The sequence below is a fragment of the Ictalurus punctatus genome, chromosome 19 (genome assembly GCF_001660625.3).
Source record: "Ictalurus punctatus breed USDA103 chromosome 19, Coco_2.0, whole genome shotgun sequence".
Taxonomy (NCBI): Eukaryota; Metazoa; Chordata; class Actinopteri; order Siluriformes; family Ictaluridae; genus Ictalurus; species Ictalurus punctatus.
This window is the reverse complement of record NC_030434.2, coordinates 5,121,620-5,148,860: the sequence shown is the minus strand read 5'-3', so window position 1 is coordinate 5,148,860 and position 27,241 is coordinate 5,121,620. Positions and strand designations below refer to the sequence as shown.

The following is a 27,241-nucleotide window of genomic DNA, read 5'->3' as shown; positions in this document are numbered from 1 at the left end:
CTGATTCTCCAAACAACAAAGATGATGAGTTATGCCTCTTGTTCATCAGAATATGAGAAAAAGGTCAAAAACTCAAAATCCAAATACATCCCTTTGTTTGTTTTTTCTCAGCCATATTGACCAACAGGAGTAGCTTTCTGAATGTGCAGCGACACCTTGCTGTCCTGACTGGTTGGATGCTGGTCCATATAATTTGTTTTTCCACAGAGTCTGGGGCACCAAAAAGGCTGCAGTTTATGCATATATTTTGTTGGTAGTGGTGTAATTTCAGGAGAATATTGACCGTGTGTGACAATGTGTTCCAATTATTACAAAGCGTGGTCTCGTCTTTTTTTTTAAGAAAATGTCTGACTCCATCGTTAAAGGTGCATTAGGCAAGATTTGTGAAAAAGATTATATATATATATATATATATATATATATATATATATATATATATATATATATATATATATATATATATATATATATATATATTTTTTTTTTTTTTTTAAACTGAGCCCGCCCCCATTTCCACCCATGTACACCAAGCTCCGCCACCAAAACTTATGCTGGTTCAACTTGAGTATGCATTAGCAAGGACTGTCATGACATCATTCAACATTCATCTGCTTCTGCAACTGGCAATCAAAAGCCAACTTACAACTCATGACATTTGAACATAAAATTGTCCTATTAATGATTTAAGAGGAAGTGAATGGGCATTGGGGGCTATATTATATATATATATATATATATATATATATATATATATATATATATATATATAAAAATAAATAATATAATATCCGATGCTGGGAGTGCTCCATCTACCATGGATCAAAGTAAAAAAACTGTACAAAGTGTGTACATTAACACACCTCAGCAAATGTAAACACTTGACCAGCCTGGATTATGTTTAGCATACACATGGTTCTGTGCCAGTTGAAGAGGAACTCAATTCTGCCAAATGACAAGTGCACCACGGTTAAAGACCAGAATAAATGGTACGAGTCGCTCCCTGCTCGCCTATAACAGAAAAACTTTGATTTGTTATGAAGTTGTGTTTGACACACTCAGTTTAACCTGAACCCAACACTATTACACAGGATCCTGTAACACTGTACACTGCGAACAAATAAAATAAGCACATGTTTAAACAAACAAACCGTCATGTGATACGAAGGAACTACGGTTATTGATCGGTATGAGTTGATGTAATAACCCTAACACCCAAATATTAGACCTTTTTAGATGTTTAACATTGTTGACGTGTTTCGAAGTTCTCGCGTTTCCGATTAGGTTTTTAGAATAGCTCGAGTCTGAGGGAGAGTGAGAACATGAATATTCTTTTTTATAAATACAGGCCCAGGGGTGTACAACGTCAGACCAAAGAACAGAAGGACACCATTTTGTTTTTCAAATTCAATGATCGGAACATATGTACTTTACACAAAAGAGGAACACATGGGGAAAAAAAAGCTTTAAAATATAGTATCAAAATTTAATATATAATGGTGGAATGATATAATATTCCTTTTTTTTCTATTTTAATTTTTTTTCATAAAAATTAAAAAAAAAAAAAAGAAAAGAAAATGGTGAGAGGAACAATACTTAAAGGAGGTCTATAAATACAGAACGGGTGTGTGCGCGCGTCTCCTCCTGCCCTTAAGGTGGAGGTGAGCTCGAGGAGGACCAGCCATCCTCACGACGGCTCGTTCACTGTTCTCTCCAGCTCAATGACTTTTGGGCTTTCGTTGGATTGTGACTCCACTGACCTGTGGAACGAGAAACAAGATTGATTCATTTACTCGCTCAGTGAAGAGAGTCGGCATGAATCCTTTGTGTCTGTTAAATATTCTGAGGAGTTATGTTACCTGTGTGGGTGCAGGTCAATGAGAAGGGCTTTTTGTGTGTTTGTGCCGTTGTTCTGAATGAAAGGTGGGCTGGGTTCTGGAGTTTGAGGTGTGGCCTGTTTGAGTCTGCGCTGCTGCTCGAGGCGCCACATCGCCATGTCGATAGTCTGTGTGTCCCACTCTGGATATTTCCCGCCTAGCCCGGAGCGGCGGGGTTCGTCACCTACACCGTGCTCCTCAACGGCTAGCAGGCTCCTGGACTTCACTGGTGGACAGAACAGTCCGTTTCAGACATGGGATACATACGGATTTATTCGTTAAATTGTTCGTATGAGTGTTTACACAAGAAATCTTGTATTTGTGAAAATCCTGTAAATTCGAAAGAAAAAAAAAAACAAAAAAAAAAAAAAACACACGTTCGTATCCTATTCGTGCTGCTGCATGTGTGTAAATTTACACATAAGAACATTTAATCCATTTTTATGGATTACTGTACTTTTATATATGAAATATACTATCGAGTTTATTTTTATTACGTTTACAGCATTTAGCAGACGCCCTTATCCACAAGAGCTTTGGCATCTCTATCAAAAACACATCCTCATGCTAGTTCACTAGGTCAGGGACCAAGTGAACCATTGAGAACATTTAGTGAAAAGCAGTGGATTTGTTTTATTTGCATTAATTACAACAAAAGAAATGCTACTGGATAAATGGAGGACAGGCCGGTCTGTCTGCGCAGAGCCGTAAGCCGTAAACAAACACCTCCGGTGACGAAGGAATTAGCGGTCGCCTTTCAATATTAGTATTAAATAATTTTATTGGTATAGAATATCAAATCTCCCCTTCATCTCTAAGATTTTAGAAAAGGTTGTAGCAAAGCAGTTATGCTCGTACTTAGATAGGAATAACATTCATGAAATGTATCAGTCAGGATTTAGACCTCATCATAGCACAGAGACAGCGTTAGTTAAAGTAGTAAATGACCTTCTACTGACTTACGATCAGGGTTGTGTCTTGCTGCTTGTGTTACTCGACCTTAGTGCAGCATTTGATACTATAGATCACACTATTCTCCTTGATAGATTAGAAAATGTTGTTGGTATTAAGGGAACAGTCCTCTCCTGGCTCAGGTCTTATCTGACCGATCGTTATCAGTTCGTAGATGTAAATGGTGAATTCTCCATGCGTACTGAGGTTACTTTTGGAGTTCCACAGGGTTCTGTTTTAGGCCCACTGCTCTTTACTTTATATATGCTACCCCTAGGTCAAGTTATTCGTAAACATGGAATTAGCTTCCACTGTTATGCTGATTATACACAGTTGTATGTTTCAGCGAAGCCAGAGGACAGACAGGAGCTTAGTAAAGTTGAGGAATGTGTAAAGGACATTAGACATTGGATGTTAATCAACTTCCTTCTACTTAATTCTGATAAAACAGAAATACTTTTATTAGGCCCACGTGTAGCTAGAAGTAATCTTTCTGATCACATGGTTACTCTGGATGGTCTGTTTCATCATGTACAGCAGTTAAAGACCTTGGAGTGATTATTGACTCCAGCCTATCATTTGATGCTCATGTAGATAATATTACTAGGATAGTCTTCTTTCATCTCAGAAATATTTCTAAGATAAGAAACATATTGTCACTACATGATGCGGAAATACTAGTTCATGCATTCGTCACCTCTAGATTAGATTACTGTAATGCCATACTGTCTGGATGTTCCAGTAGGAATATAAATAAGCTCCAGTTAGTCCAGAATGCAGCTGCTAGAGTCCTAACTAGAACCAGAAGATACGACCATATCACACCGATATTATCAATACTGCATTGGCTCCCGGTAAAATCTCGCATTAATTATAAAATACTTTTATTAACTTATAAAGCACTAAATGGTCTCGCGCCACAATATCTAAGCGACCTTTTGGTTTTCTATGATCCGCCACGCCTACTTAGGTCAAAAGATGCAGGCTATCTGACGGTACCTCGAATAGTGAAGGCTACAGCAGGGGGAAGAGCTTTCTCTTATAGAGCCCCACAGTTATGGAACAGTCTTCCTATTAGTGTTCGGGACTCAGACACAGTCTCAGTGTTTAAGTCTAAGCTTAAAACGTATTTGTTTACTCAATTCTACCCTGACTAGATTCTGTTCTACTACTTCGCAGTCATAATTATCTTTTTTCTTCCACTCTCCTTTCGCCGAGCCCCACACGAATTTATGGAGATACTAGAGATCCAGATCCTTTCTGCCTCTGGATGGAGCTCAAATCTTCTTTAATTCCAGACTGCTGGGACTACGGCTGCTCTTAACGTCATACAGACTTCATATAAATCCATAATGAACTTTTTCACACTAACTGTTGTTACCCAGATGAGGATGGGTTCCCTTCTGAGTCGGGTTCCTCTCAAGGTTTCTTCCTCTTAAAACATCTTAGGGAGTTTTTCCATTCCACCGTCGCCACTCAGTGGCTTGCTCAGTTGGGATAAATTCGCACCTTTAATATCTGTACACCATGTTGATATTTCTGTAAAGCTGCTTTGAGACAATGTCTTGTAAAAAGCGCTATACAAATAAAATTGAATTGAATTGAATTGAATAGAAGCGAGTCAAAATAACTTACACTTCTGCCTTTACCCCCCTCATCATTCATTTCATGCTCCTAGCTGTATGTGCACTTGACCTTTTACGGAGTTTTATGGGCATCACTACATGCAAATGAGCGGTGCCTCGAATGCGCTTTACCGACAATCAACATACGCACAAGTACAAAGATAATGAGCCTTTCTGTAAATCTGGCAGAGAATTTCAGTTTGGTTAGGCTTACGCAAACATTTACACACAGCTTTACTAAAAGATTGATAAAGGAGGCTTGTTGTGCTTGTGTGTATGTAATACCTGTAGTAGTGTAAGACTCCTGCATGGTGAGCTCTCTGGATAGATCAGTCTTTGTGACAGATGAGCAGGGGCTCAGGCCTTGGTAGAAGCTACCCAGGAACACAGCGAAACACAGGACCAGCGCCTGCAGGACGACAGCGTAGGCATGTGCTGATAAAGTTCTCACGATAAATCCTTTGTCTTTATATGGAACATAGCTTGCTCAGTAATGCTGCTTGTCAGGTTGCAGGCTGAAATTATAAATGTATTAATGTACAAGCAAATGTTAATCAAAACAATAAAGAAAACGGTAAGTACATGACAGTTAACTTGCACTTGTAAACATTGTTCAATTCAGAATTACAAAAGAAGTCATCCTGTAATGAGGACTGAGTTATAGGATTGCCTTCAGCAAGGACACGCCGCCTTTAAATGTGATATCAAATGCTACTGCCTTCTAAATGAAACAACTTTTAAAATGACTTTTTTAATGTAATAAAAGTTTTAAGTAAGGCTGATCATTTTGAGTGTAGAATATGTGAAGAATAAAACACTTGACATCATGCTGCTATAGGAAAATAATCAACACTGTGTGGTGGAGTGATGTGGTCCGACATGAAACATCGTCAGGTCAGTCCCTCACTTTCTCTTGACGTTAATAAAAAAAATCTTAAAGTTACAGCTTTTCCTCTTTTCCGCTGGCAACTCCTTCCCTAAAATATGAATAAATATCTCCTCACAGAAAACATCAGCATATCAAAGATAACACGTTTTTTCTTTACGTAGAGCGCCCACGATACAAGACCAGTCCCTGCAAATGATCTGTTGCTATAGCAATAATAACATGTTAAAAAAAAAACGAGCGCATTAGTAAAAATCTGTGATCTGAATACATGTCAGAGCTTCTGATCAATCAGAATCGAGAAATGAAAAGCGCAGAGGTATAATGTGGTATGTCTGATATCTGTTTATCTAAATAGTCTTACAACAGAAACCAGTACAGTTCACTACAGAACGACTGCACAGGACAGATGCATCCTGCATCCAGTGGTTCTGTGATTAAAACAGAGCATGTGGATGTGTGATATTCTTACGCAACAACAAAAAAAACAAGAGACAGATGTCAAGAAATCAACGATGACCCATTACTAGTTAAAGCCATTAACTAGTTAACTAGTTCTCACTATCTGTGCCACACACATGCTATTAAAAGCTGCACTCTTGTTTTCATAGGTGTCCTTCACTTTCTTTTCCTTTCACTTTCTCTAAGCGCACACACACACACACCGTGAGAGTACACCTGGGGTTCTCACCATGAGGCATGTGGAGGTCTGAGTGCTGGCCATTTTGCACGAGCGAGGGACCTTTCCTGTCACCATGGCCTGCAGGGATTGCAGCTGCTGCAGCAAAGACCTGTGATGAGGACAAAAACAAGATCAGGTTTAATCATTTAACACATTTATGTTTAAAAGCTCACTCCCCAAATATTTCGGCATATTAACGGCAAATCACGATCTGCTCTCAGTTCTACGCAACCAAGTGTATATTTTGGTTAAAAAAACAGTAAGGTGGGATGGTCTGACGTACTTGTTGGTACTTTCAAGGTTCTCCACTTTCCTGCGCAGCTCACTGTTCTCACTGGAACACGTCTCCACCCTGTGGACAGAAGCACCATTGCAAAATTACAAAAGCATACAGATGAACACTAAAGGCATTGCTAGTTCAGTTTCACTTTTCATAACGTAATACAATATCCTACTGCAAAAAAGTGATCTGATTGGAGCCCGCAGGACTACACACACAGACCACTGCATGACATGTCTACAAACATTAGACACAACACCCACTTAAACAGATGCCTGCTCATGGATGTTATGGTGGTTCTGCACAGACATTAGGATTTAGGTTAGGTTGGTTAACCCTAACTCATAGACACTAAAGGTGAGTGTCATGTAGTGGGCTGTCAGTCTGACTGTCAGTTACAGTTCGACCCTTCTCCAAAACACAAAAAAAACAAACAAAAAAAAACCCCTTACTTTTTCTCGAGGGCATCCATATATTCTTTCTTCTTCCTGCGACTTTCCTGAGCAGAAATCTGAGAAACAGAAATCATCGCATGGCATTACAGCCATTTTCATGTCACAGCATGCAGAGCAGAGTCAGGGTCAAAAATCCATGCACGCACGCACGCGCGCACGCACGCGCGCGCGCACACACACACACACACACACACACACACACACACACACACACACACACACACACGCACACACCTTATTCTTGATTTTCCTGCGGATCTTTTTCAGGGCCTTCTCCTCAGATTTGGACAGAGGCAGCTTAGTAGGAACGGGGTATCCCTCTGCGATCAGAGTGCGTCTCTCCTCTTCTGTCAGCAGGAGGGGCCCGGAGCCCTGCAGCTTCTGTCAGAATGAAAGGAAAGAGAAGTCCAGAGAGAGAGAGAGAGAGAGAGAGAGAGAGAGAGAGAGAGAGACAGAGAGAGCGCGATTTCATAAATGTTTCATTGCATATTTCTAAAACTCATGGGCCAGCTGTTGAGAAGCATGCTGCACAGAAACTGAAGCAAGCGATGATAGAAGGGGGAAAAGGAAAAAGTGTATTAGATGTAAAGACAGCACCACAATACAATTTTTCATTTTTTCATATTGATACTGTATCCTTGACCATCAGCCAATATCGACGCCCATCTGATCATTTTTTTCTTTTAAAAACTACTACAGTATTTAAAAAAAAAAAAAAAAAACCACAACTTGCACAACACAGCAGCTTTCACACAAAAATCATAAATAATATAAATACAATAAAAATAAATCCAAACAAACAAAAAAGTCTCTATATACCTAGACATTTACAGTTCCAATAAAAATCCCAATTTGTTACAGGATCAGCACAAATTCAGGCTTTTTTCTTCCACATCATTATTTATTTTTTTTACTGGTATTGATCCTGATAACGATCCAAGGTCATGAAAATGACAATCATACAGGCTCTACAGTAGTGTCACTGTGTGTGTGTGTGTGTGTGTGTGTGTGTGTGTTGCCTCACACTTACATGTGGGGCGGTAAGCAGGGGTGAGTTGGACAGTGTGTTAGGCAGCGAGGCGGTCGTGCGCTGCGCCACCTTGAGGACAGCTGGGTTCTGTGTGGGGCTGGCAGGAGTGCAGGGGTGCACAGGGCTCTGACTGCCCTCTGTGTCACTGCCATGAGAGCTGGGAGGAGTCGGGGGCATCTGCAAAGCCTCAAGCTCTGGGCACACACACACACACACACACACACACACACACACAAATATAAAAGAACATCCATAACTGTACAATCTATACTAACACAGTCCGCTATTTACTAAAGCGTACACTACTCTGAGCATGCGTGTGGTCTGGTGTTTGAGAGACGTTGGTTTGCCCGTGTTTAGTTTATGCTCTCAGCAAACTTTGGTGCTGTAACGGGATTATTAACAGGTACTCGGTGAGGCATGTACCTTTAGGGGAGAGGTTCAGGAACTGATCCACCTCATGTGGCTCCAGTTTAACCTGCGGGTTGTAGCTCTCGTCCTCCTTTATCTGCAACGATCACACAGAGACAACATGGGGAAATCGATCGATGAGCTCATACTTACCTTTAAACTGAGTACTGAGTGTATAGTATTTAATTACGCATGCCTCATTCAACCAAGAAAGTATCTCTTAACAGCAAACACACAATGATAAAATGCATTTTCTGCATATTGTGGCATATTAAGTTGAATATTAGCAAATAAGACTACTAAAATAAGACTACTTCTTAAGGCCTACTCGGACAGGATTAAACGTGCAGGGGCTCCTGGGGTGATTTGCTTATTTTACAGGTGATACACTGACTACATTTCCATTTGGATCAGCCATGTCCGTGTTTTTCTCCATCCTCCTTTGAGAAAGTTACAAACTCGGCAGGCGTCATCATTTTAGTCCTGTCTAGACACATGTGTCTGTGATGGTCTGTGTCTGATGGCAGATGTCACCTCACCAAAAAAAAAAAAAAAAAAAAAAAAAAAAAAAAAAGTCTTCTGATGCAACTTGCTGTTTTTATTCTCGTAGCGTGTGTATCAGTGCCCCTCCCCCACATATTAAACACTTCCTGAATCACCAAACGCAAGAGACGGAGACTTTACAAGAAGTGGTGAGCAGTATACTTAGTCTGGGCGGTAAAACCTCGACTACGCACGCTACCTGGGAGAGCATTTTCAGGAGGAGAAAGAAAATAAAAGCATTAAGAAAAGCAGGATCCTGCAGGACGATTAAAGAAGCCATTAGAACAGCAGCTACAGGTATAAAACATGACTTTATATCCACATACACACAATATCATCAACTTTTAGTTTTCTGTAAATAATGACTAGCTGGTAATGGTAAACGCTGAGAAGTTAATATTTATTTATATGAAATATTCCATGTTGTGAACGGAGCGTGATCATATGACCGCGTAACGGAAACATACTGTATGGGTTTGTAGAAAATACAACCCTCTAGACCAGGGGTCGGGAACCTATGGCTCGCGAGCCCGATGTGGCTCTTTTAATGGCTGCACCTGGCTCGCAGACAAATCTTTAATAAAAATAAAAAAGAACAACGTTAAAAATATAAAACATTCTCACGTATTTCAATCCATTCATTTGCTACCGCTCATGTTCATGGTTGCGGGTGGCTGGAGCCAATCACAGCTGTCCTCCGGGACAACACCAAATTTTTATTGGATAATGCGTAACGCACACGGGTCGTTGTGAGGACAGGAAGTAAACTTCCCTCCTTTTAATCAAGTAGTCAGCTAGCTAACTGCAGAAACCCTTTTATCGAATAAGATGTCTAAAAGAAAAAAATATGAGTATCGTACTTTTCAGCAGGAATGGACAGAGGAATTCGCCTTTGTGGAGAGAGCAGCTTCTGCAGTGTGTCTAATATGCAATGATAAAATTGCATCGATGAAACGGTCAAATATAAAGCAGCACTTCGACACACGCCATACTACATAGCGGGCTTCACATCTAATCTCCTGCAGTCATTCAAAGTGTGCTTTGGAGAATTTCGTGAGCGCACTCGTCTTTTTAAGTTCATCACCCATCCACACGAGTGTGCAGTGGACAGGCCGACCTGAGTTACATCCCCGGTGTCTCCGTCAGAGATCCTGAGCTACAAGCTGCTGACCTGAAGGCCTCAGACACGTGGGTGAATAAGTTCAAGTCACTGGATGAAGATTTGGGAAGACTTGTACGACAGCAAGCAGAGTTGGCGAGCAAACACAAGTGGGGAGAAATGAAAAAACTTCAACCCGCGGACCAGCTGATTGTCAAAACTTGGAACGCGCTTCCCGTCACATAGCACACACTGCAGCGTGTGAGTATTGCTGTACTGACAAGGTTTGGCTCTAAGTATGCATGTGAGCAGTCTTTCTCACTTCTAAAGAACATTAAGACCAACCTACGATCACGTTTAACGGATGGAAGTCTCAACGCCTGCATGAAGCTTAACCTCACCACGTATCACCCAGACTACAAAGCCATCAGCAAAACCCTGCAGCACCAGAAGTCGCATTTATGGTAAGAAGTACTTTATTCATCATTGGTTAGCAACAGCATAACAACGTTATTAAAAATAATTCAGAGACTTATTGTACTTTAAAAGTGTTGGTCGTACATAAAATGTACACATTTACTTGTATTTAGTTTTAAACATATTGTATGGCTCTCACGGAATTACATTTTAAAATATGTGGCGTTCATGGCTCTCTCAGCCAAAAAGGTTCCCGACCCCTGCACTAGACACTCGCTCCTCCTGTCATCGTTTAACTGTTATCCAGATGTGAGAGTTTTATCACTAATTTTATTACAGACATAGACTAATCCAATCCGAACAGCTCTGCGGACATGCTAATTAAGTGCTAGACTCCAAATAAACACAGGAATATTCCTCCACAGTAGACGGTCACAGCTACGCCAGTGTAGTCAGCGTTAGTTTTGCCCGATGAAGACGTTTCCGTCTGCAATAATGCGTTTGCGGCCAGAAAAGTGCCGCTGATGTCACGGTGCATTAATTGACGAGCTTCCCATTCTTACTGTACGTCCTAACTAAGTTTCATGTTCATTTTAAATGGTTGAGGAAAGTTTTGTATTAAACAAAAAGAGCAGGCAGACCTGCGTGGTGAGCTGTGTGGTGTGCGAGAGGGAGGCGGTGGGCGCTGGTTCAACTGTGAGGGTAAGCGTCAGTGTAGGCAGCAGAGCTGGAGAATCACAGAGCAGAGGCTCCATCTTCAGGTTTAACTGCTCCTCCTCCTCCATCTCCTCCTCCTGCTCCACAGGCCAGTCCTCGCTGTCTGACTCTCCTGCACACAGTCAACAGGTCTCTCACTACAGCACTCATCATCATCATCATCATCATCATCATCTATCATTATTATTATTATTATTGAGCATCTCTAACACGTCTCATCAAGGTTATATCACGACAGGACAATAAAGGAGATGCAACGTGGAAAGAAACAGAGGATATGAAGTACAGCACAAGGTTATTTACTATTACGGCAACTTTTTCATGATTTCCAGTCGAAGAGCTGCAAACCGGTCCTGCATCGCTACACACTTAGTATGGCAGAACATAGACATTTTATTTATTTAATCTTAGGCCTAGGATTTGTATTGTATAATCTGACACGAAGAACACGTTATTGCACAGTCTGCAGAATTCTGCCCAGATTTTACTGAGATCGGGGTCGCACAGTGCAACAAGGCATAATCATGAGAAAAATTGATTTTTAAAAACCCAGCTTAACCCACCCTATCAAAAGTGGCAGTAACCTCATCATTTCTGACCTCTGAGTAGGAAAGACCAAAGAAAATGTCCCCTCAACTCAAATTCCTACTCGGGAACTTGGGACGGTCTCCTCGACCCCGAGTTCAGCAAGTGACGTCGAATCAAAATGGCCGCTCATGGCATGAACAGTAAACAAAGCAGCTCTTTTTACCTTTAAATGAGTTATACTGTGTATACAAGTATTAGCTTCAGAGCAATCAAGATACAGGCAAATTCACTTAAATCTGTAACACTGACCGTACAGCTCACTGTTTTGAGGAAAATATACGTCACTCATGCAGAATATAAAGGAGGAGGGGTTTAAGAGACTGATATCAGATTAAAGTTCTGTAATCAGTCTTTTCCTACACTCACCAGGCTCGCGGCTGGTTTTCTCGGTGGTCAGGTGCGAGAGGGGCGACTGGGGCCGCGAGTCTCCGCTCAGCGAGTAACTGTGCTCGGCTTGGATGTGAGGAGGCGGGGGAGAGGCCGGGCTCAGCTCCTCCTCCACGTCCATCATTTCGCTGCTCCCCGACAGGAAGGGGTCGCTCAGCAGCTGGCCAAGCAAGGCCCCCTGAGACAAGTCATCCAGGAGATCAGTGAAGTGCTGCACGGGTCAGAGACAGAGGTTCAGAAATGATGCACGGATGCACATACAGAGAGGACACAGAAGAAAATGAGAGAAGATAAGAGATAAGACTGGGCTTTATTTGTCACAGAGGGAAATATCTTGCCAGCGGTTTACAGAAATGGACAAAAAAAAAAAATACTAAAATGTAAAAAATATATAAAATATAAAAAACATAAAATGATTACATGCCGAACTGTAAATGTCAGAAACGTAATCAATCACCTATAAAGAAAATGAATTACACTTGGCTGAGGTTACAATGTTGGATAAAAGCAAAGAGTGAAAAGGAAAAGACCTGATGGAACTTATCCAATGGAACGTACTGGTTATCTTTCACAATTCTGACAAAAAAAACAACTAATTCTAGTCAAAAATTCTGCAAGTAAATATAAATTTAAAGTTAAAGCTGTGGCAGGATTTACATCAAGTGTCTCTCCTTTCACAAACCAACAAGTGAGAAAAGTAGGACAATGGAAGAGCCACAACAGGCAAGGACCCAAGAACCTTTCTTACTTTTAGAAAATAATCTGATGTCTACTTTTGTTAGAAACTGTGGTACATCAAATGGATAGTTTCCACGTGGACGTGTTTAATTCATGTCTTAAATGATTAAAATTCATTAAATGTGAAAACGAGCCGAGACATTAGAACGATCTTAAATCAGTTCTTAACTCTTGCTGTTGTCTTTTAGTCGTACTTCTTCGTAGGCAATTGATAAGTCTGGAAAGCCAAACAAATCTTGCTAAAGTACTTGTTATTGTTTTTTTTGGCAGGATATGATTACTTAAAGCATCAAAAGCTTATGCTGGTGTGCGTATTCGCAATATACACCATAATTACCACTTTCATTCTCTGAAAGATCAGAAAACACGTCCACACACGTCTACAGGGGTTCTCCTGCCCCAGTTTACTGCCTCAGGTTCAGCTACAGAGACAGGGGCTGGTGCTTATTTAAATTGCACCCTATATAAGTATTTAAACGACTCTCAGCAGGATCCTTTAGTTGTCACATTTCACAGCCGGCATACTGAAGTCAAAGCACTGCTGCAACACGCCGACTTTCACTCCACCAATCAGAGGCCATCTAATCTCACTCTGTACAATCAGCAAGCTTGAGCTCTCCCTCAGATATCTGGCTGGAGGGCAGATAGTTTCTTCGTCTAACCTCCTCTCTCCCCCCCATCTCTGCTTCACCCTGCAAAAGCATTTGCTTCACTCAAACAAGTCAGGACAAGCTGCTGTAGCACCCTCATCCAGCCGCTGGTTCAAACCCCAGCTGGGTCTCGCAGCTTTGCACCTCAGAACTCGTCTGTTCGGTGCACATTTTCTAGACATTCCTCCCACAGAGTAGTCAGTTTGTTTTTGCCAGTTTTCTCTAGTAGACCATCAAGGCCAAGTCGCTCAACCTCAGCTTGATAATGTGAATGAAAACCTCAGCAGAATTTTGTGTTGTCATTGTACAGGCAAACTCAGGAGAGAATAGGTGAAATTCCTGAGGTGGGATGAGTTCGGTTGAACTGGTCTGTTAAGTGAGAACCGGCCTTTGCTGCACATCCTGAAACTCTGGAATGATTCTATAAGATGTTCTTCATTGTTAGAATAATGTACAAAAGACTGGAGTTATTTGAAGTAAATAATCATTTAAAAATAATCCAAGAAGAGTCGCGACGCGAGACAGAATTGGTTAAGATTGACTTCTTAATGTCCGTTAAGAACGCTGAAACACGATTCAAGTAAATTATAAATCTAATGTTAAATGCAGTGCTGGGTGAATCCTGACGATGCCACAGCCATCTGCAGCCAAGAGACCACAACTGTCTCGGTGCTTTCTGGGTGGGAGGAGCAGACTCTCTTGCCCCTGATAACTCCGTGGTTTGGTAGTCTTTAAATGATAATGCCGAGCTGACTGGTGGTTGGGAATTGGCTGAGACATAATTAGGTAGAAAATCTGAAAGACATCCAAACAAGTCGTGGTGGAAATACTATTATAAAAGCAAGAAGAAATAAGATTATACTGCATAAAATGCTTGTTACTTCCCTGACTATACTGCAGCGATCCAAGAGAATTCTCCAGTCAGCACTGAGGAGCATCATGTAACAGAGAGCTTAAATCCCTGGCATGCCAAGTTTTAAATTTTTACTACTGAGCCATACTTCAGGAGCAAAACAAAATGCATATGTGACAGGCTCTGCTCTGACAGATGTCCATTAGTGGATTCCTCCTATTTAAATAAAAATAAATAAGCAAAAAGACCAGGATGCATATTTTCCTGGATATAAAATCATCTCGTTGTGGCTAAAACGCTGAGAAAAGTCACTGCTGGGCGTGATGTTTAAAATTCACTGCCGCTTGTGGAAGTGGGTGGGTGTAATGGGGTTTAATGGCCCAGTCATGGATATGTGTGTGTGTGGGGCGTGGAGGGTGGGGTGTTACAGTAAACAATAGCAGATTGATTGGTCTAGCTCAGACCACAGGTCAAACAAAAGATCCTTTTACCAGCACAGACCTGCGAACTCGACCGAGTGATGCAACACACCCAGTGGCAGAGACGTAGTGCCACTGGGTTCATTGGGAAATCATTTAGAAATGAAAAGAGTCGTGTTCACAGACACAATGCTGTCAGGATCCGGCTAGTGTAACGTTTTACCTCGAACGCTGGAAACACTGTGTTTGCATGCAGGGTTCTAAAATGCTGAGATTCAGGGACAAGATCAGTTACAGAAAGAGAAACAAAAAAACAAGGCAACGTTCTGACAAACAAAAACAAATAAATGAGTAAATAACATGTTTATTCGAAGTAATCTTAAGACAGACCAAAAAAAAAAGAAATCTGTGAGGGAAATATTGAGAAAGCAGCAAAGACACGCAGCGAGCTGTAAAAGGTGGCAAGAATTCAAACATGTGGCTTGAATTACAGGCTGACTCAAAGAAAAAGAGAGAGAGAGAGAGAGAGAGAGAGAGAGAGAGAGAGAGAGAGAGAGAGAGAGAGAGAGAGAGAGAGAGAGAGAGAGAGAGAGAGAAGTTGACAAAGAAAATATTTTTGTGTGTGGGATCAAGCACACACACACACACACACACACACACGTGTGAGCTCAAGACTGTTCACGTCAGAAATGCTCTGTTCAGCTTTTTCCAGCTTTATCATGACTCACACTCCAGACCTTGTAAAAGCAGCTCTGTCTGCTCAGGTACACACACACACACACACACACACACACACACACACACACACACACACACACACACACATACACACACACACATACACTTTGAGAAAATATCTGGTCATTCTGTATGCATTTGTGATCACAGCCGTATCATAACCTCATGACACAATACTCCTTTCTGGGGAAACATACTGTATACCTCCTCAGTTAACCCTCGAGTGTCCTTACGGACATTTTTGTATTTTTCATTAACATTTTTAAAAATAATTTTGTCTGTTAGTGCAAACAGCATACATTTTTCAAACTGTGTGTATTTTGATTGGAATTTTAATATTTCACCCTCATTTGCTTTCACAGATCTATTTTAAACTAGGTCCACAAAACAGTTACACTCAGGACCTTAAGGACAAAAATGTCCCCATTGAAACCCATTCAAACTGCAATATTTACTCCCCATAACGTTTAAACAGAAAATCTTTCATTCTGTGTTAAAAGGCTTTTATTTTGTTGACAAGGTTTTCTGACATGTGTACTATTTTCGGAGGTTTCGCCTATGGGGGAAAACACATTTCATACTTTATCTCGGTTCTGATTCTGCTGAATTATACAGCGCTGCAGACCGACTGAATAAACGATGCAGCTATAACTGTGTGGGTGTTTGTATGGATAGCAGAGCGGTGGTTTGTGTGTGTGTGTGTGTGTGTACTGAAAATTGTGTGTGTGAACAGTTTGAAAGAAAGTAATTATACTGTACTGAAAATCTCAAATCCCACCACATGTATACGAGTCAAAGATGGTTACTGAGATTTGAAGAGTTTTGCATTATATAACAAAACCGGCATTTACAGGGTTAAAATTCTGAAAATGAATAAATGTTTGGTAATTATTATTATTATTATTATTATTATTATTATTATTAGAACTGATGCTGGTAAAAAAATTAATAAATAAATAAAGTCAGTGAAAGTGTAAAAAAATAAATAATAATTGACGTTTTTCGATGGACATTTTGGTCCTCTATAGACCCATGTGTACCTTTTTAATTTTTTTTTTTTAAAGGGTTTAAAAAAGAAACAATAATAAAAAAGAATCACAGCATCATGCATTTAAATTTAAAACAGTTTGCAGTGCGTAAACGATAAAACAGTACGATTGCTGACAGGTTCCTGAAAAGGTCTGTGGTTCATAGGGGTGAACGATATGACGTCACATCTTGATATTTTAAGACAGGTCTAATCTGACACATCTGATGCGTAACATTTCTTAGTCCTTGGAGCTTCACGTCTGACTGCTCGTGATCCTGCCCACATGACAGTGACAACCACTGGCTTTTTGTTTAGTCCTGCAGGATCCTAGTCCAAATGTACACCTCTATATCTGAAGACTGTGACTATACCCTCACTAACCCTCTAAACCTATCTGGCAGACATCAGCAGAATATCAGCAGTGTCGGAATACCAGGACATAGCAGTCCTGTGTCACTACAGTGACTACAAAGGCGGGAGGTCTTTACTCTATCATTACAGGATCACTTGTGAATGAGATATTATTATACGCATGCTGACGGACATGTGGTGAGACAATTATGGTGAATTATCCTAAAGTGCTGGGCGGCCCTATGTGGACGACGGGAAGCTCTAAACAGGATGTCATCATTTTCCTTTTAAGATATGACAAATATAGAACGCAGGGGCTTTTGGGCAGCCATATCGGAGGACTTTCTCTGAAAAATCAGAAATAAAAACGGCTCGTCACTAAGGCATACGGCAGCGAGTTAGTGGGTTCTCGGGAGGTGTTGGTTGAACGCAGGGAGAGAAGGCTTCTTTGTTCGTGGTGTGTGAATTGAGAAACAAGGGAGCGTGTGTCTGTGTTTGGAAAAGCAGAGATTTCTTTTAAGGAACCCATCTGGAGAGGCCATGGTAGTCATGTTGGTATTAGTGTTAGTGTTAGTGGCAGAATTCAGAGGGCAGCGCATAATTTCTAGCCACACCAGGATGTGTGTAAATGTGAGCCGGAGGAAGAAGAGTGGGGGAGGAACATGCTAACTGGGTTAATGCAAGAGCAGAAAAACAGATGTGAATGAGATATTCAGCTACAATGAGTGTGCAATCACACACACACACACACACACACTCACACGCTCCAGGGGCAAAGGTCATACCTCTCGTGTGAACTGTACCTTGGTCTTTAATCATTTTCTGACCTGCTGTAGTGATATGGTCCAACACGTGTCTGTTCCATATAAAAACATTCAAATTCCAGCCTCGAGACCTCGTTTTATTTGGAAAGAAGTCTTGTGCAATGTCAGTAATTATCGTTATTGTGTGCCAAGTCGTGTTGACTGCTAGCACAGCCATGTTTCAAAGCAGTTCAGTGGAAGTCAGATTTATACAAGTTCCTTTTTTGGGAATTTCGGAGATGCCCTTATCCAGAGCGACTTACACTTATTTATACAGCTGAGCACTTGAGGATTAAGGGCCTAGGAGTGGCAGCTTGGCAGTGCTGGGATTTGAACTAACAACCTTTCGAGCAGTAGTCCAAGGTCTTAACCACTGAACTACCCCGACCCCCATTAGTTAGGACAGCAGCTGATGTGTTTGATCAGTATGAGAAGAACCCAATGTGATACTGGGATTGTTCAGCATGAGATCTTACAGCTGTACACAAGACAATCAAAGGGCAGCACGAGCTTATCTGAAAAAAGGAAACGCATGCATGACTGAGCTGTGTCGCTGTTTCAATGTCCAAAAGAACATCACTGCTGTTTCTTTTTGATATCATTTCTCCTCTGCCCTAACGGACTTGGCAATCTGATGGCATGGCGCAGTATCTCACGGGTGATCCGCTATTAACGTGTTATCTAGTCACTTAGGCAGCCTAGATAGTCGACAGGTTTTCATACAAGCATGTGCCAAGTGTTCATTATGGTTTGGAAGATATTGCCCTGTGAAATGTGAGGTCAGAGGAGAATGGACAGACTGGTTTAAGTTGACAGGAAGGATACAGTAACTCAAATATCCACTCTTTACACCCATGGTGAGCAGAAAAGCATCTCAGAATGCACAACATGCCAACAACAGAAAAAGACCATGTCGGGTTCAATCCTGCCAGCAAAGAACAGGAACCTGAGGCTACAGTGTGCACAGACTCACTCGAACTGTACACACTGGTTGGGGAGTGTATGCTTAAATATACAACACCACAGACAACCATGAAGGCATACCAACTTGAACTGTAGCTGCATACATTGGTTAGTTATTATTACATTATGGCTTGAAGATCTGTGGGACCTGTACTCATTTATCTGTAAACTATACATGGACTTTGTGACTTAAAATTTATAAAACTATTCAAATGAAAATGGCACACACCAGAAATGTAAACGCGATCCTCAGGAGTTTGTCACAATGCAACTGCTTCTCCCTTGACTTGCTTTGAAGCCAGTCCTGAAAACAACAATGAAACAGCTAACCGTTTCAGCTCTCACAGTATGTGTGGTATGTAACCCAAGAAGTAACCCCTAACAAAATGGCAGAATGATCCCACAGCACCTTCTAAATACCTTGCTCTTATTCAGGACATGATCCCAGTTTGGCTCAGCCCCAGATACTCAGCAGAAACACTGGCGTATCTGATACCCGTTCTACATGCAAGTTGGCCACAAGCTTAAAAACAAACAAAAAAAAACGTATAAGTTGCTATTTGATTGTGTCTTTGTATATATGCGTATACAAATACACTATATGGCCAAAAGTATGTGGACCGTCACACTTATATGTGGTTCTTCCCCAAACTGTTGCCACAAAGTTTGAATCACACGGTTGTATAGAATGTTTTTGTATGCTGCAGCATTATAATTTCCTTTCACTGGAACTAAGAGACCAAAACATGTTCCAGCATGACAATGTCCCTGTGCACAAAGCGAGCTCCGTGAAGACATGGTGCATGAAATTTGGTGAGGAAGAACTCGAGTGTCCTGCACAGAGCCCTGACCTCAACCCCACTGAACACCTTTGGGATGGACACCGACTGCACCCCAGACCTCCTCAACTAGTACCTGACTTCACTAATGCTCTTGTAGCTGAATGATCACAAATCAAAGTCTAGTGGAAAGCCTTCCCAGAAGAGTGGAAGTTATCATTATAACAACAAAAGGAGGAATAAATCTGGAAAACGTCTGAACAGTGTGACACAACATCCCATCTTTAAAGTATTGTTTTCAGCAGTTAATGGTGAGTTACTGGGATAGCAGACATATCATATGCCTACTTGTGGCCGTGGTTCCACTAAAGGTCTGTGGTTAGTTGTTGCAAAGTCAGTCTTACACCTCTTCCTGTATAAGCAGGGGTTTTAAACCATGGTTTTTGAAAAATGTACCAAACGCCCTTGCAACAGCTAGAAGTCAGGCTTGTCGCACTAATTTGGCTCTGCCCATGAGATTTGTTTGGGCTGAAATGTGTCATCGTGACTTCCATCGAAAGGAATGCGTGCAAGATTGAAGGAGCTCGTAGCTTGCCCAGCTCCATGACAAAACTCACACAATTCCTGGATTCAGAGTATCTCATAGCTTTCTTTCGCTCCTAGCGCAGACAAACACAGAGTGCAAAGGGAAGGACAGGGGGAGTTGGATGAGTTTGGAGATCCCAGGAAATGGCTGTCTCCAGAAAGCAAATCAGTGTGTAGGAGTTTATCTAAGCAACAGGAGGACTGACCTCACATGGACATAAATGTAAGGAAAACATTCATGACTTCTAGGGACCTAGAAAGTAGTGTGGTGGTTTGGAGAGCTGTTGGGTTACTTGCTTACATTATTGGCGGTAGCTGCATCCTACTTTGCTTTTAGAAAAGTAACGTGCAAACACCACAGTGGTGAAAGCCCATGCCATACACATCCAATGCAAAGCTAAGTAACTACAGGCTTAAGGCAGGGTATATTTATATATACTTATTGCAGACCACGAAGGCAGCCAAGGGCGTGAGCAGGAGTAATCAATCCCAAAAATAACACATCCCCTATTTTCTTACATTGAAAACATGAGTTGGCAGAACACTGGGAATTTTAACGAAATGATTTAAGACATATAATTCATAAAAAAAATAATACATTTTATATAACAAAGAAACAAACATGGCTTGTGTTTAAAAAAAAGAAAGAAAGAAAGAACCGAGAACAGCATTAACAAGAGCTCTATTGTCAAATAAACAAGAGGAGCTTAAGCCATTCGATACTTCCACAAGCAATAACCTCTAAATATATCCACAACTCACCTTCCTTGTGGTCATGTTATATTCAGAATAAACCGAGAGAGAGAGAGTGAAAGGTGAGATGGCTACAGAGAGCAGGCTACACAGAGAAGAAAACGAGCCCATGTAACCAGTGAATAAGAGAGTGTGTGTGTCTAAAGGTTCATTCTCATGAAGGCAAAGGGCAAAGCCAGGCTCAGGTTGCAGCATCCTATCCAATGTTGTGCAAAGGTGCAGTGGCTACCTCGGGCATGCGCTAGCTTTCCCGGATATCCACATTAAATAAATGAAGCAGTATGTCAGTATTAGACATCGCTTCATTACAGTTACACTACTAAATGTTCAAATCTTTTAAAAATCATGGACTTCACGTACTTTGAGCGTAAGCAGTGTCTTTACGCTGGGAAAACTGACTGGCCTCCATTTGAATACATAGCAAGCCTATTTATTTATAATGCTGCATTCGACTCGAGGTCGTAACTAGTCATTCCCGGACAGAAAACATCCCCTCAACTCAGAATTCCTACTCCTAGCCTCAGCACGATCTTCGATAACTCCCCCGAGTTGAGAAAGTGTCATCAAATCAACATGGCCGCTCACAGCATGAACAGTGAACATGACAGCACGTCTTACCTTTAAATCATTTATACTGTATATGCATGTATTAGCTTTAGATCAAATCAGTATACAGGCACATTGTTTTGTTTAATCTTTAGATCACTGTTTGGAGGAGGGAAATATACTCATCACAGTTCGCTGGCTGATTGCTGCTAAGGAAAGACAGACATGGAGGCATCGGAGGTTTTTTCCCCTAGATTGTAGTTTGAACACACGGAGGTTGCGAATGAAGTACAAGACTGTGACAGAGGGTTTTCTCGGTCACACTACTTTGGAAAAGTCTGAGACAAGAAGAAGTAGAAGAAGAAGAATTCGGTTGTAGGTTAGGCCTGATCTAGTGAAATGAATGAAAGGCGGTCAGTGTTAACCCCCGGTTCTATTTAGCGTTTTTACTGCAAAGTACCTGGGATGAAATTTCTCATTATAAACATTGACTTGAGCAATACGAAGAGCATGAACATAGAGAACAGAGGAGGAATGTGTGTGTGTGTGGTGAGGGGGGGGGGGGGGGGGGGATCGGGGGGTTTCTGAAGGACACTAGTGAGGCTCAGTATCTCCGAGAAGCCCTGCGCTGAAGGATAACAGGCAAGGCTGTGTCCACCCAACCCACAAGGAGCAAGAGACGAAAAGACAGACAGCTCTGTGACGAGAGGCCCGGCCTTGACCAAACACGCAGCGTGAAGTAGGCTTTTAATACGGGTGTGTGTCGGCAGCATGTTCTAGTCACCTCCTTCACACACACACACACACACACTATTTAATCCCTATCTGTATGAGGATTCATTAAGGCCTTGTTCCTTGTTGCAGGAATAACGTTACTATTACACCTAAAGCTGAAGATTAAACTCTACAGTTAAAGTGATTTTGTCTTCCGGGTAAAACAGAGTTTGTGTAAACCAAAAGTGAATATTATGCTGAGCTTATTTTAGGCTGAGACTTTAACTTTGACACAGATTGTCTTAGTGACAAAAACGATCGAATATCAAGTGGGTCATCACATTCTGACATTACTTCGATGTCACTGATGTGCAAACAACGTGTTTTCTCTCTCCCTCTCTCTTTTTTTTTTTTTTAATATATAAACACTGGAAAATCAAATAAAACACCCACTGGGTTGTTTTTCAGTTTTCCACTTGCGCAATGCAACAGATTCGGGAAAGCACCAGATGGTCGTCCGTTATTTATAAGGTTTTATAACTTTTGTGAATAAGTGAATAAAGTCTGCGTGATCAGTTTTTCTTGTTTGGTGCACTCTGTGCTAATTGGACATGGCTGCATGAGTGTCGATTTTGTTTAATGTGTATTTTTACACCAAGCCAGCTGTGTGGCTTATTACAAAGCTACAATTTCACCGAGACACTATGACCATTCTGTCCTTTTTCTCTCTCTGTCTCTCTCTCTCTCTCTTACAGTCACTTCCAGGCTTTCTAAATCTGTTCAGCACTGTGGAAGACTTGAGGCCTCCCCCGTCTCTTTTAGCATTTTAACATCTGGCACAAAGGGCCACATCTGTGGTTGTCAGGATGCCATTTTAAAACGCTTCCCGTTCCGGCGTCTGAAGAATTCCTGCATACACTGAAAATCAGATGTTAAACCATACTGTCGTGGCAGAAAAAAAAAAATCATATGATAACATTCCACGATTCTGCAACACACGTATCATATGCATCGTGATATACAAGTTTACTGTGTCACAAAAGTGAAAAATGAATAATCAAAAAATTTTTAACACTGAAACGAAAAATAAATGCATTAAATCAGCTGTTTCCACTGAGTTTTAATGATTTAAACAACAGAAAAGTCGTGTTGTGACATAATTGATCCCGTTATCAACATTATACCATCATATGGCCCGGCCCGACTTGGAAACTGTTCGGAACATATGCTCAGTTCAGGACGAATAGGCTCAGAAAAACGCTGTCTAATGAGATGAGTATAGATAAACATTTGAAAATTTTTCATACATGAACTGTGGTATGAAAGTGTAATATTGGTACGCTACTGTTTACAAATCGCTGCCTTAAACCCAGAGTGAGAGTCAAAATGGTTACAAGACATGCAAGGGTCATAATTTAAATAAATAGACACTAAACCACTGGCAGGGGTGTTGAACTGATTATGAAAAACCTCTTCTGAGTAACCGGCACCACCGAACAAAACTTGGAAATCATAATTGAAATGTTTAAAGCTGGAACGTGGCCCGTCTCTTCAGGTCCTGTGTTGTCATCGATGCTCTGGAAAAACTAGAAATGTATCTAAGCTCTGAGAACAATTCCTATTTCTTAATCCAATGTGCATCCAGAGGTTCTACTGAAAGGGTGTTGTTTTTCTAAGCCGTGTCCTTTATTACATCATCCTCACAGCTGACGCACTCGGCATGGCTTCAGCATTGAGTCATGGGAGAATTCAGCAGCACGGTACAGCCGGCGTCCAGACAGGACAGAACGGATCGGATCGGAGAGAGCAGCAGAAGCCGGTGTGCTGATCTCGCGTCTCTACTGCAAGCTTACTGTCAGTACAAAAGAAATGCTCAGCACACGTTCGTACGTTTACTTCACGTGTGTAAATCCATACGTAGATGCTGGAGACAGTCTGAATGAGCGTGATGTTAAAGGCGAAGGGTTACGGAGTTCTTTAACAGTGACCGAGTAAATACTTAATGATGCTTCCTTAATGACACTTCACAATAAACTCACGCTGACCTCACGCGAATAAAAGTTGCTCAACCCAAGCGTTGGGTTTGAAACGCTAGTTACGTATGGAGCTGCAGTTCTATGAACACTAGATAGGTGAGAATTTGAACACAAAGAAACAGAGCAACTGTAGAATGTAATACTGATTATTTATTATATTAATGCTGTTAATACTGTCATATGGTCATCAGGTCCTGGAACCTTCTCACCTGGGTCGGTATCGGTTCTAAATAATAATAATAATAATAATAATAATAATAATAATAATAATAATATCATCAACTTTATTTTGTATAGCGCTTTTAAAAGTTGCTCTCTCAACGCACTTTACAACAAAACCAGGGAATGACAGGGAACTCTCACGGGTCTCCAGAGTTTCGTACACCAGTTACATCAAGATAACTACTAGCAACTAAATTATTTTGATAATCTATTACTCTATCAAATATTCAATTAATCGACTAGTTAGTAGTAGGCTATTATTTAAATATGATATAAATCTACACTAAATACCCCAAAACATATTGCTTTCCAGGATTTCCATCAACTCATACAAAATCACTAACAATAATACAATATTCTCGCTGTTTATCAGCCAATCTGCCCAACATATTAAGAATAATATCATCAGGAGCTTATCTGTACCACATGTTATTCCCAAATTATTAAATTGTTACATAAACATTTTTTGATGGAAAAAAATACTCAAATATGCAGAATGAGGTCACAGCTCAGTTTTCAGCTGAAGAAAGAACTGCCAAGTGAGTGTAAAAAAAAAAAAAAAAAAAAAGAAGAAGAAGAAGAAGAAGAAAAGACAAGAAAAAAAAACACAACGAGGGGTTAGCAGAGAAAACTCCTTCACCCCAAGAAGAAAGGAGACAATTGGAGCTTTGGAGAGCAGGTTACCTGTAGCGCCAACCATAAATCACAAGCTGTTAACGTAGCTAAATTTATACAGGGCAAGAAGACGAAGAAGAAGAAGAAGAAAAAGAAGAAGAAGAAGAAGAAGAAGAAGAAGAAGAACGATGCCAATATTACAACAGCATTTTTATAAAATACCATGTCATATAGTCACTTCATGATGTGTAAGCTGGTGGTTAGGAGGGGTGAAATAAACAGCGCTTTAAATGATGCCCCTGGCAAGACAACCGACGCCAGATGTGAAATTACCAGATGTGAGCCACAAGTGTCATGCAAATGTGGTTGCCAGACCTCCTGAAGTGGTAAAAAAAAAAAAAAAAGAAAGAGGGAGAGCCCTGAATTCCCAGTGGGAGATGAATGAAGCTATGGCTGGGAAACAAGTTGGCACTGTTGTGAGGAATTCTGCGTCAACAAAACCCCAGAATGTGAGGGAGAGGGAGAAGGAAAGTGAAGGAAATGTCTGTGCTTGGCCAGGTCCAAGATCCAAAAACACAAAGAACTTATTCTCTCCTTCATGGTCCGATAGAAACTGACCCACAAATTAGTGCGGGCAGTCCTTCAGAGCAGCGGATTCATACTTCCAAAACGTTCGGGTTTTGAAAACGTGTTGAAGACATATGAAGCTTTCCTTCTACTCATCATTCTGAATGCCTCGACCTTCCGGTAGAGGAAGCCATAATGGTAACATGAAGCCTGTAATTAGTTTGTGCTTTGCAATTTATCCCATGTTGTACTTTTTAATGGTTCATTATGTAAGATTTGTGAAAAAAATAGGTCTTTAATGGGTAAACGGGTGGACTTGAATAAGAATTCAATTGTTTTTTTACTCATTGAGCCTGTCCCCATTTTCACAAATGTACGCAAATCTCTGCCACCAATACTTATAGTGGGTTAACTAAAGTTCCATCCATCCATCCATCCATCCATCCATCTGATATACCGCTTAAGCCTTTTCAGGGTTGCGGGGGAACCTGGAGTCTATCCCAGAGAGCATCGGGGACAAGGCGGTGTACACCCTGGACAGGGTGCCAATCCATCGCAGGTCACACAATCACACACACACTCACACACCCATTCATACACTATGGACACTTTGGACACGTCAATCAGCCTACCATGCATGTCTTTGGACTGGGGGAGGAAACCGGAGTACCTGGAGGAAACCCCCGCAGCACAGGGAGAACATGTAAACTCCACACACACAGGGCCACGGCGGGAATCGAACCCCCGACCCTGGAGGTGTGAGGCGAACGTTCTGGTTAACTAAAGGTATCGAGTTAATTAGAGTTAGCATTAGCAAGGACTGTCATGACATCACTTTCAAGCGCCGGACTCAGACATTCAACTGCTTGAAAGCCGAGTAACAACTCGGAATATATAAACTGCAAAATTGTCCTCACAATGATTTTAAAAGGTGCAATAGTCATTTTTGTTGTTGTTTTTTTTCTTCACTTCTTACATGTACAAATAAGCTGCAAAATATCTAGAACATTTTAGACCACAATTCTACAATTTAGGAATATGTAGGCCAGTTTAAGAGACGTGCAGGGCGTTGGGGAGGGGAGGGGAGGGGAGCGGAGGGGAGGGGAGGGGGGCGTGTCTATTAAAATGACTGGCCAATCCAAAACACAAACATAATTCCGGACCGGATGGCACGTTTCCAAACTGGTATACTTCTTTCACATAGGTGAAATGCTCTGAAACAACGGTTTAAACTGTTATCTTATAATCATTTCTACACATCTTCCCACATTATTTGTACTTGTGAGAAATTAAAATATTGTCTATTGCACCTTTAATAATAATAATAATAATAATAATAATAATAATAATAATATTATATCAGTGTGCTAAGTGGGATCTCGGCACCGTTTGAACTGTATTCCTCTGGAGCCAGGAAGCTCCTCGGGGGTAACTCTGGATCCTAACTCGTTAAGCTTCTGGGGAAACTTTGATCCTGACCTCGCATGCATTCACAACCCCAGTGATGAGTAATCAATCACAGCAGTAGGAAACTTCTCCGCGGTTAGAAGTAGTGCATCTTTAAACTTGTACTTACTGTGCTGTACAGGACATTGTCGTTATCTGCTGACTCGGACAGCTCGCTCAGATTCCGGTCCCACTGTAAAAACGGCTCACTGCTGTCCAGTATCTCCATGCCGAGTGTTTATCAGGATGATTAGGAAGAAAATCTGTGTATGTGTGAGAGAGCCTTCCTGTCAGTACAAACTTCACCACACAGCCTGAGTGGACGCTGATTTAGCCAATAAAGGTCACTCTTTCGCTCGTAAAATCGAAAATATAATAATTCAGAGTTGCAAATAATTATCTCCTGGCACTGGTTTAGCGTCTAGTGAACAGGTAGCTCGACTTTCCTCGTTTCTTTAAGTAACTACGCCTCTCCTCAGACACACAGG

The 27,241-nt window shown here is 41.1% G+C and overlaps 1 protein-coding gene across 2 annotated transcripts; it reads right to left on the bottom strand.

Annotated features, from left to right (window-relative positions):
* Positions 1-472: 472 nt before the first annotated feature.
* Positions 473-27,241, bottom strand: creb3l2 (cAMP responsive element binding protein 3-like 2). Of its 2 annotated transcripts, none has more exons than XM_017494845.3 (12): positions 26,884-27,241; positions 11,925-12,156; positions 10,895-11,082; positions 8,210-8,291; positions 7,784-7,977; positions 6,988-7,134; positions 6,751-6,809; positions 6,302-6,370; positions 6,028-6,127; positions 4,736-4,859; positions 1,857-2,100; positions 473-1,757 (listed from the first exon to the last, which is right to left on the bottom strand). In XM_017494845.3, exons 1-12 carry the CDS (start codon positions 26,980-26,982, stop codon positions 1,685-1,687), a joined length of 1,611 nt encoding a protein of 536 aa, XP_017350334.1. In that variant the 5' UTR covers positions 26,983-27,241; the 3' UTR covers positions 473-1,684. The 2 variants fall into 2 exon arrangements, with proteins under 2 accessions (XP_017350334.1, XP_053544158.1); XM_053688183.1 differs by lacking the exon at positions 26,884-27,241 and adding an exon at positions 20,617-21,131.

What these genes read in the sequence shown, in the direction of transcription:
- creb3l2 (XM_053688183.1), bottom strand. Translation starts at nt 20,802, where the DNA reads ATGCTGCAACCTGAGCCTGGCTTTGCCCTTTGCCTTCATGAGAATGAA. An exon ending in CCCTGCTTACCGCCCCACAT is followed by an intron (nt 7,135 to 7,783) that starts GTAAGTGTGAGG and finishes TCATTCTGACAG; the next exon opens with AAGCTGCAGGGCTCCGGGCC. An exon ending in GGAGTCTTACACTACTACAG is followed by an intron (nt 2,101 to 4,735) that starts GTATTACATACA and finishes TCTGTCCACCAG; the next exon opens with TGAAGTCCAGGAGCCTGCTA.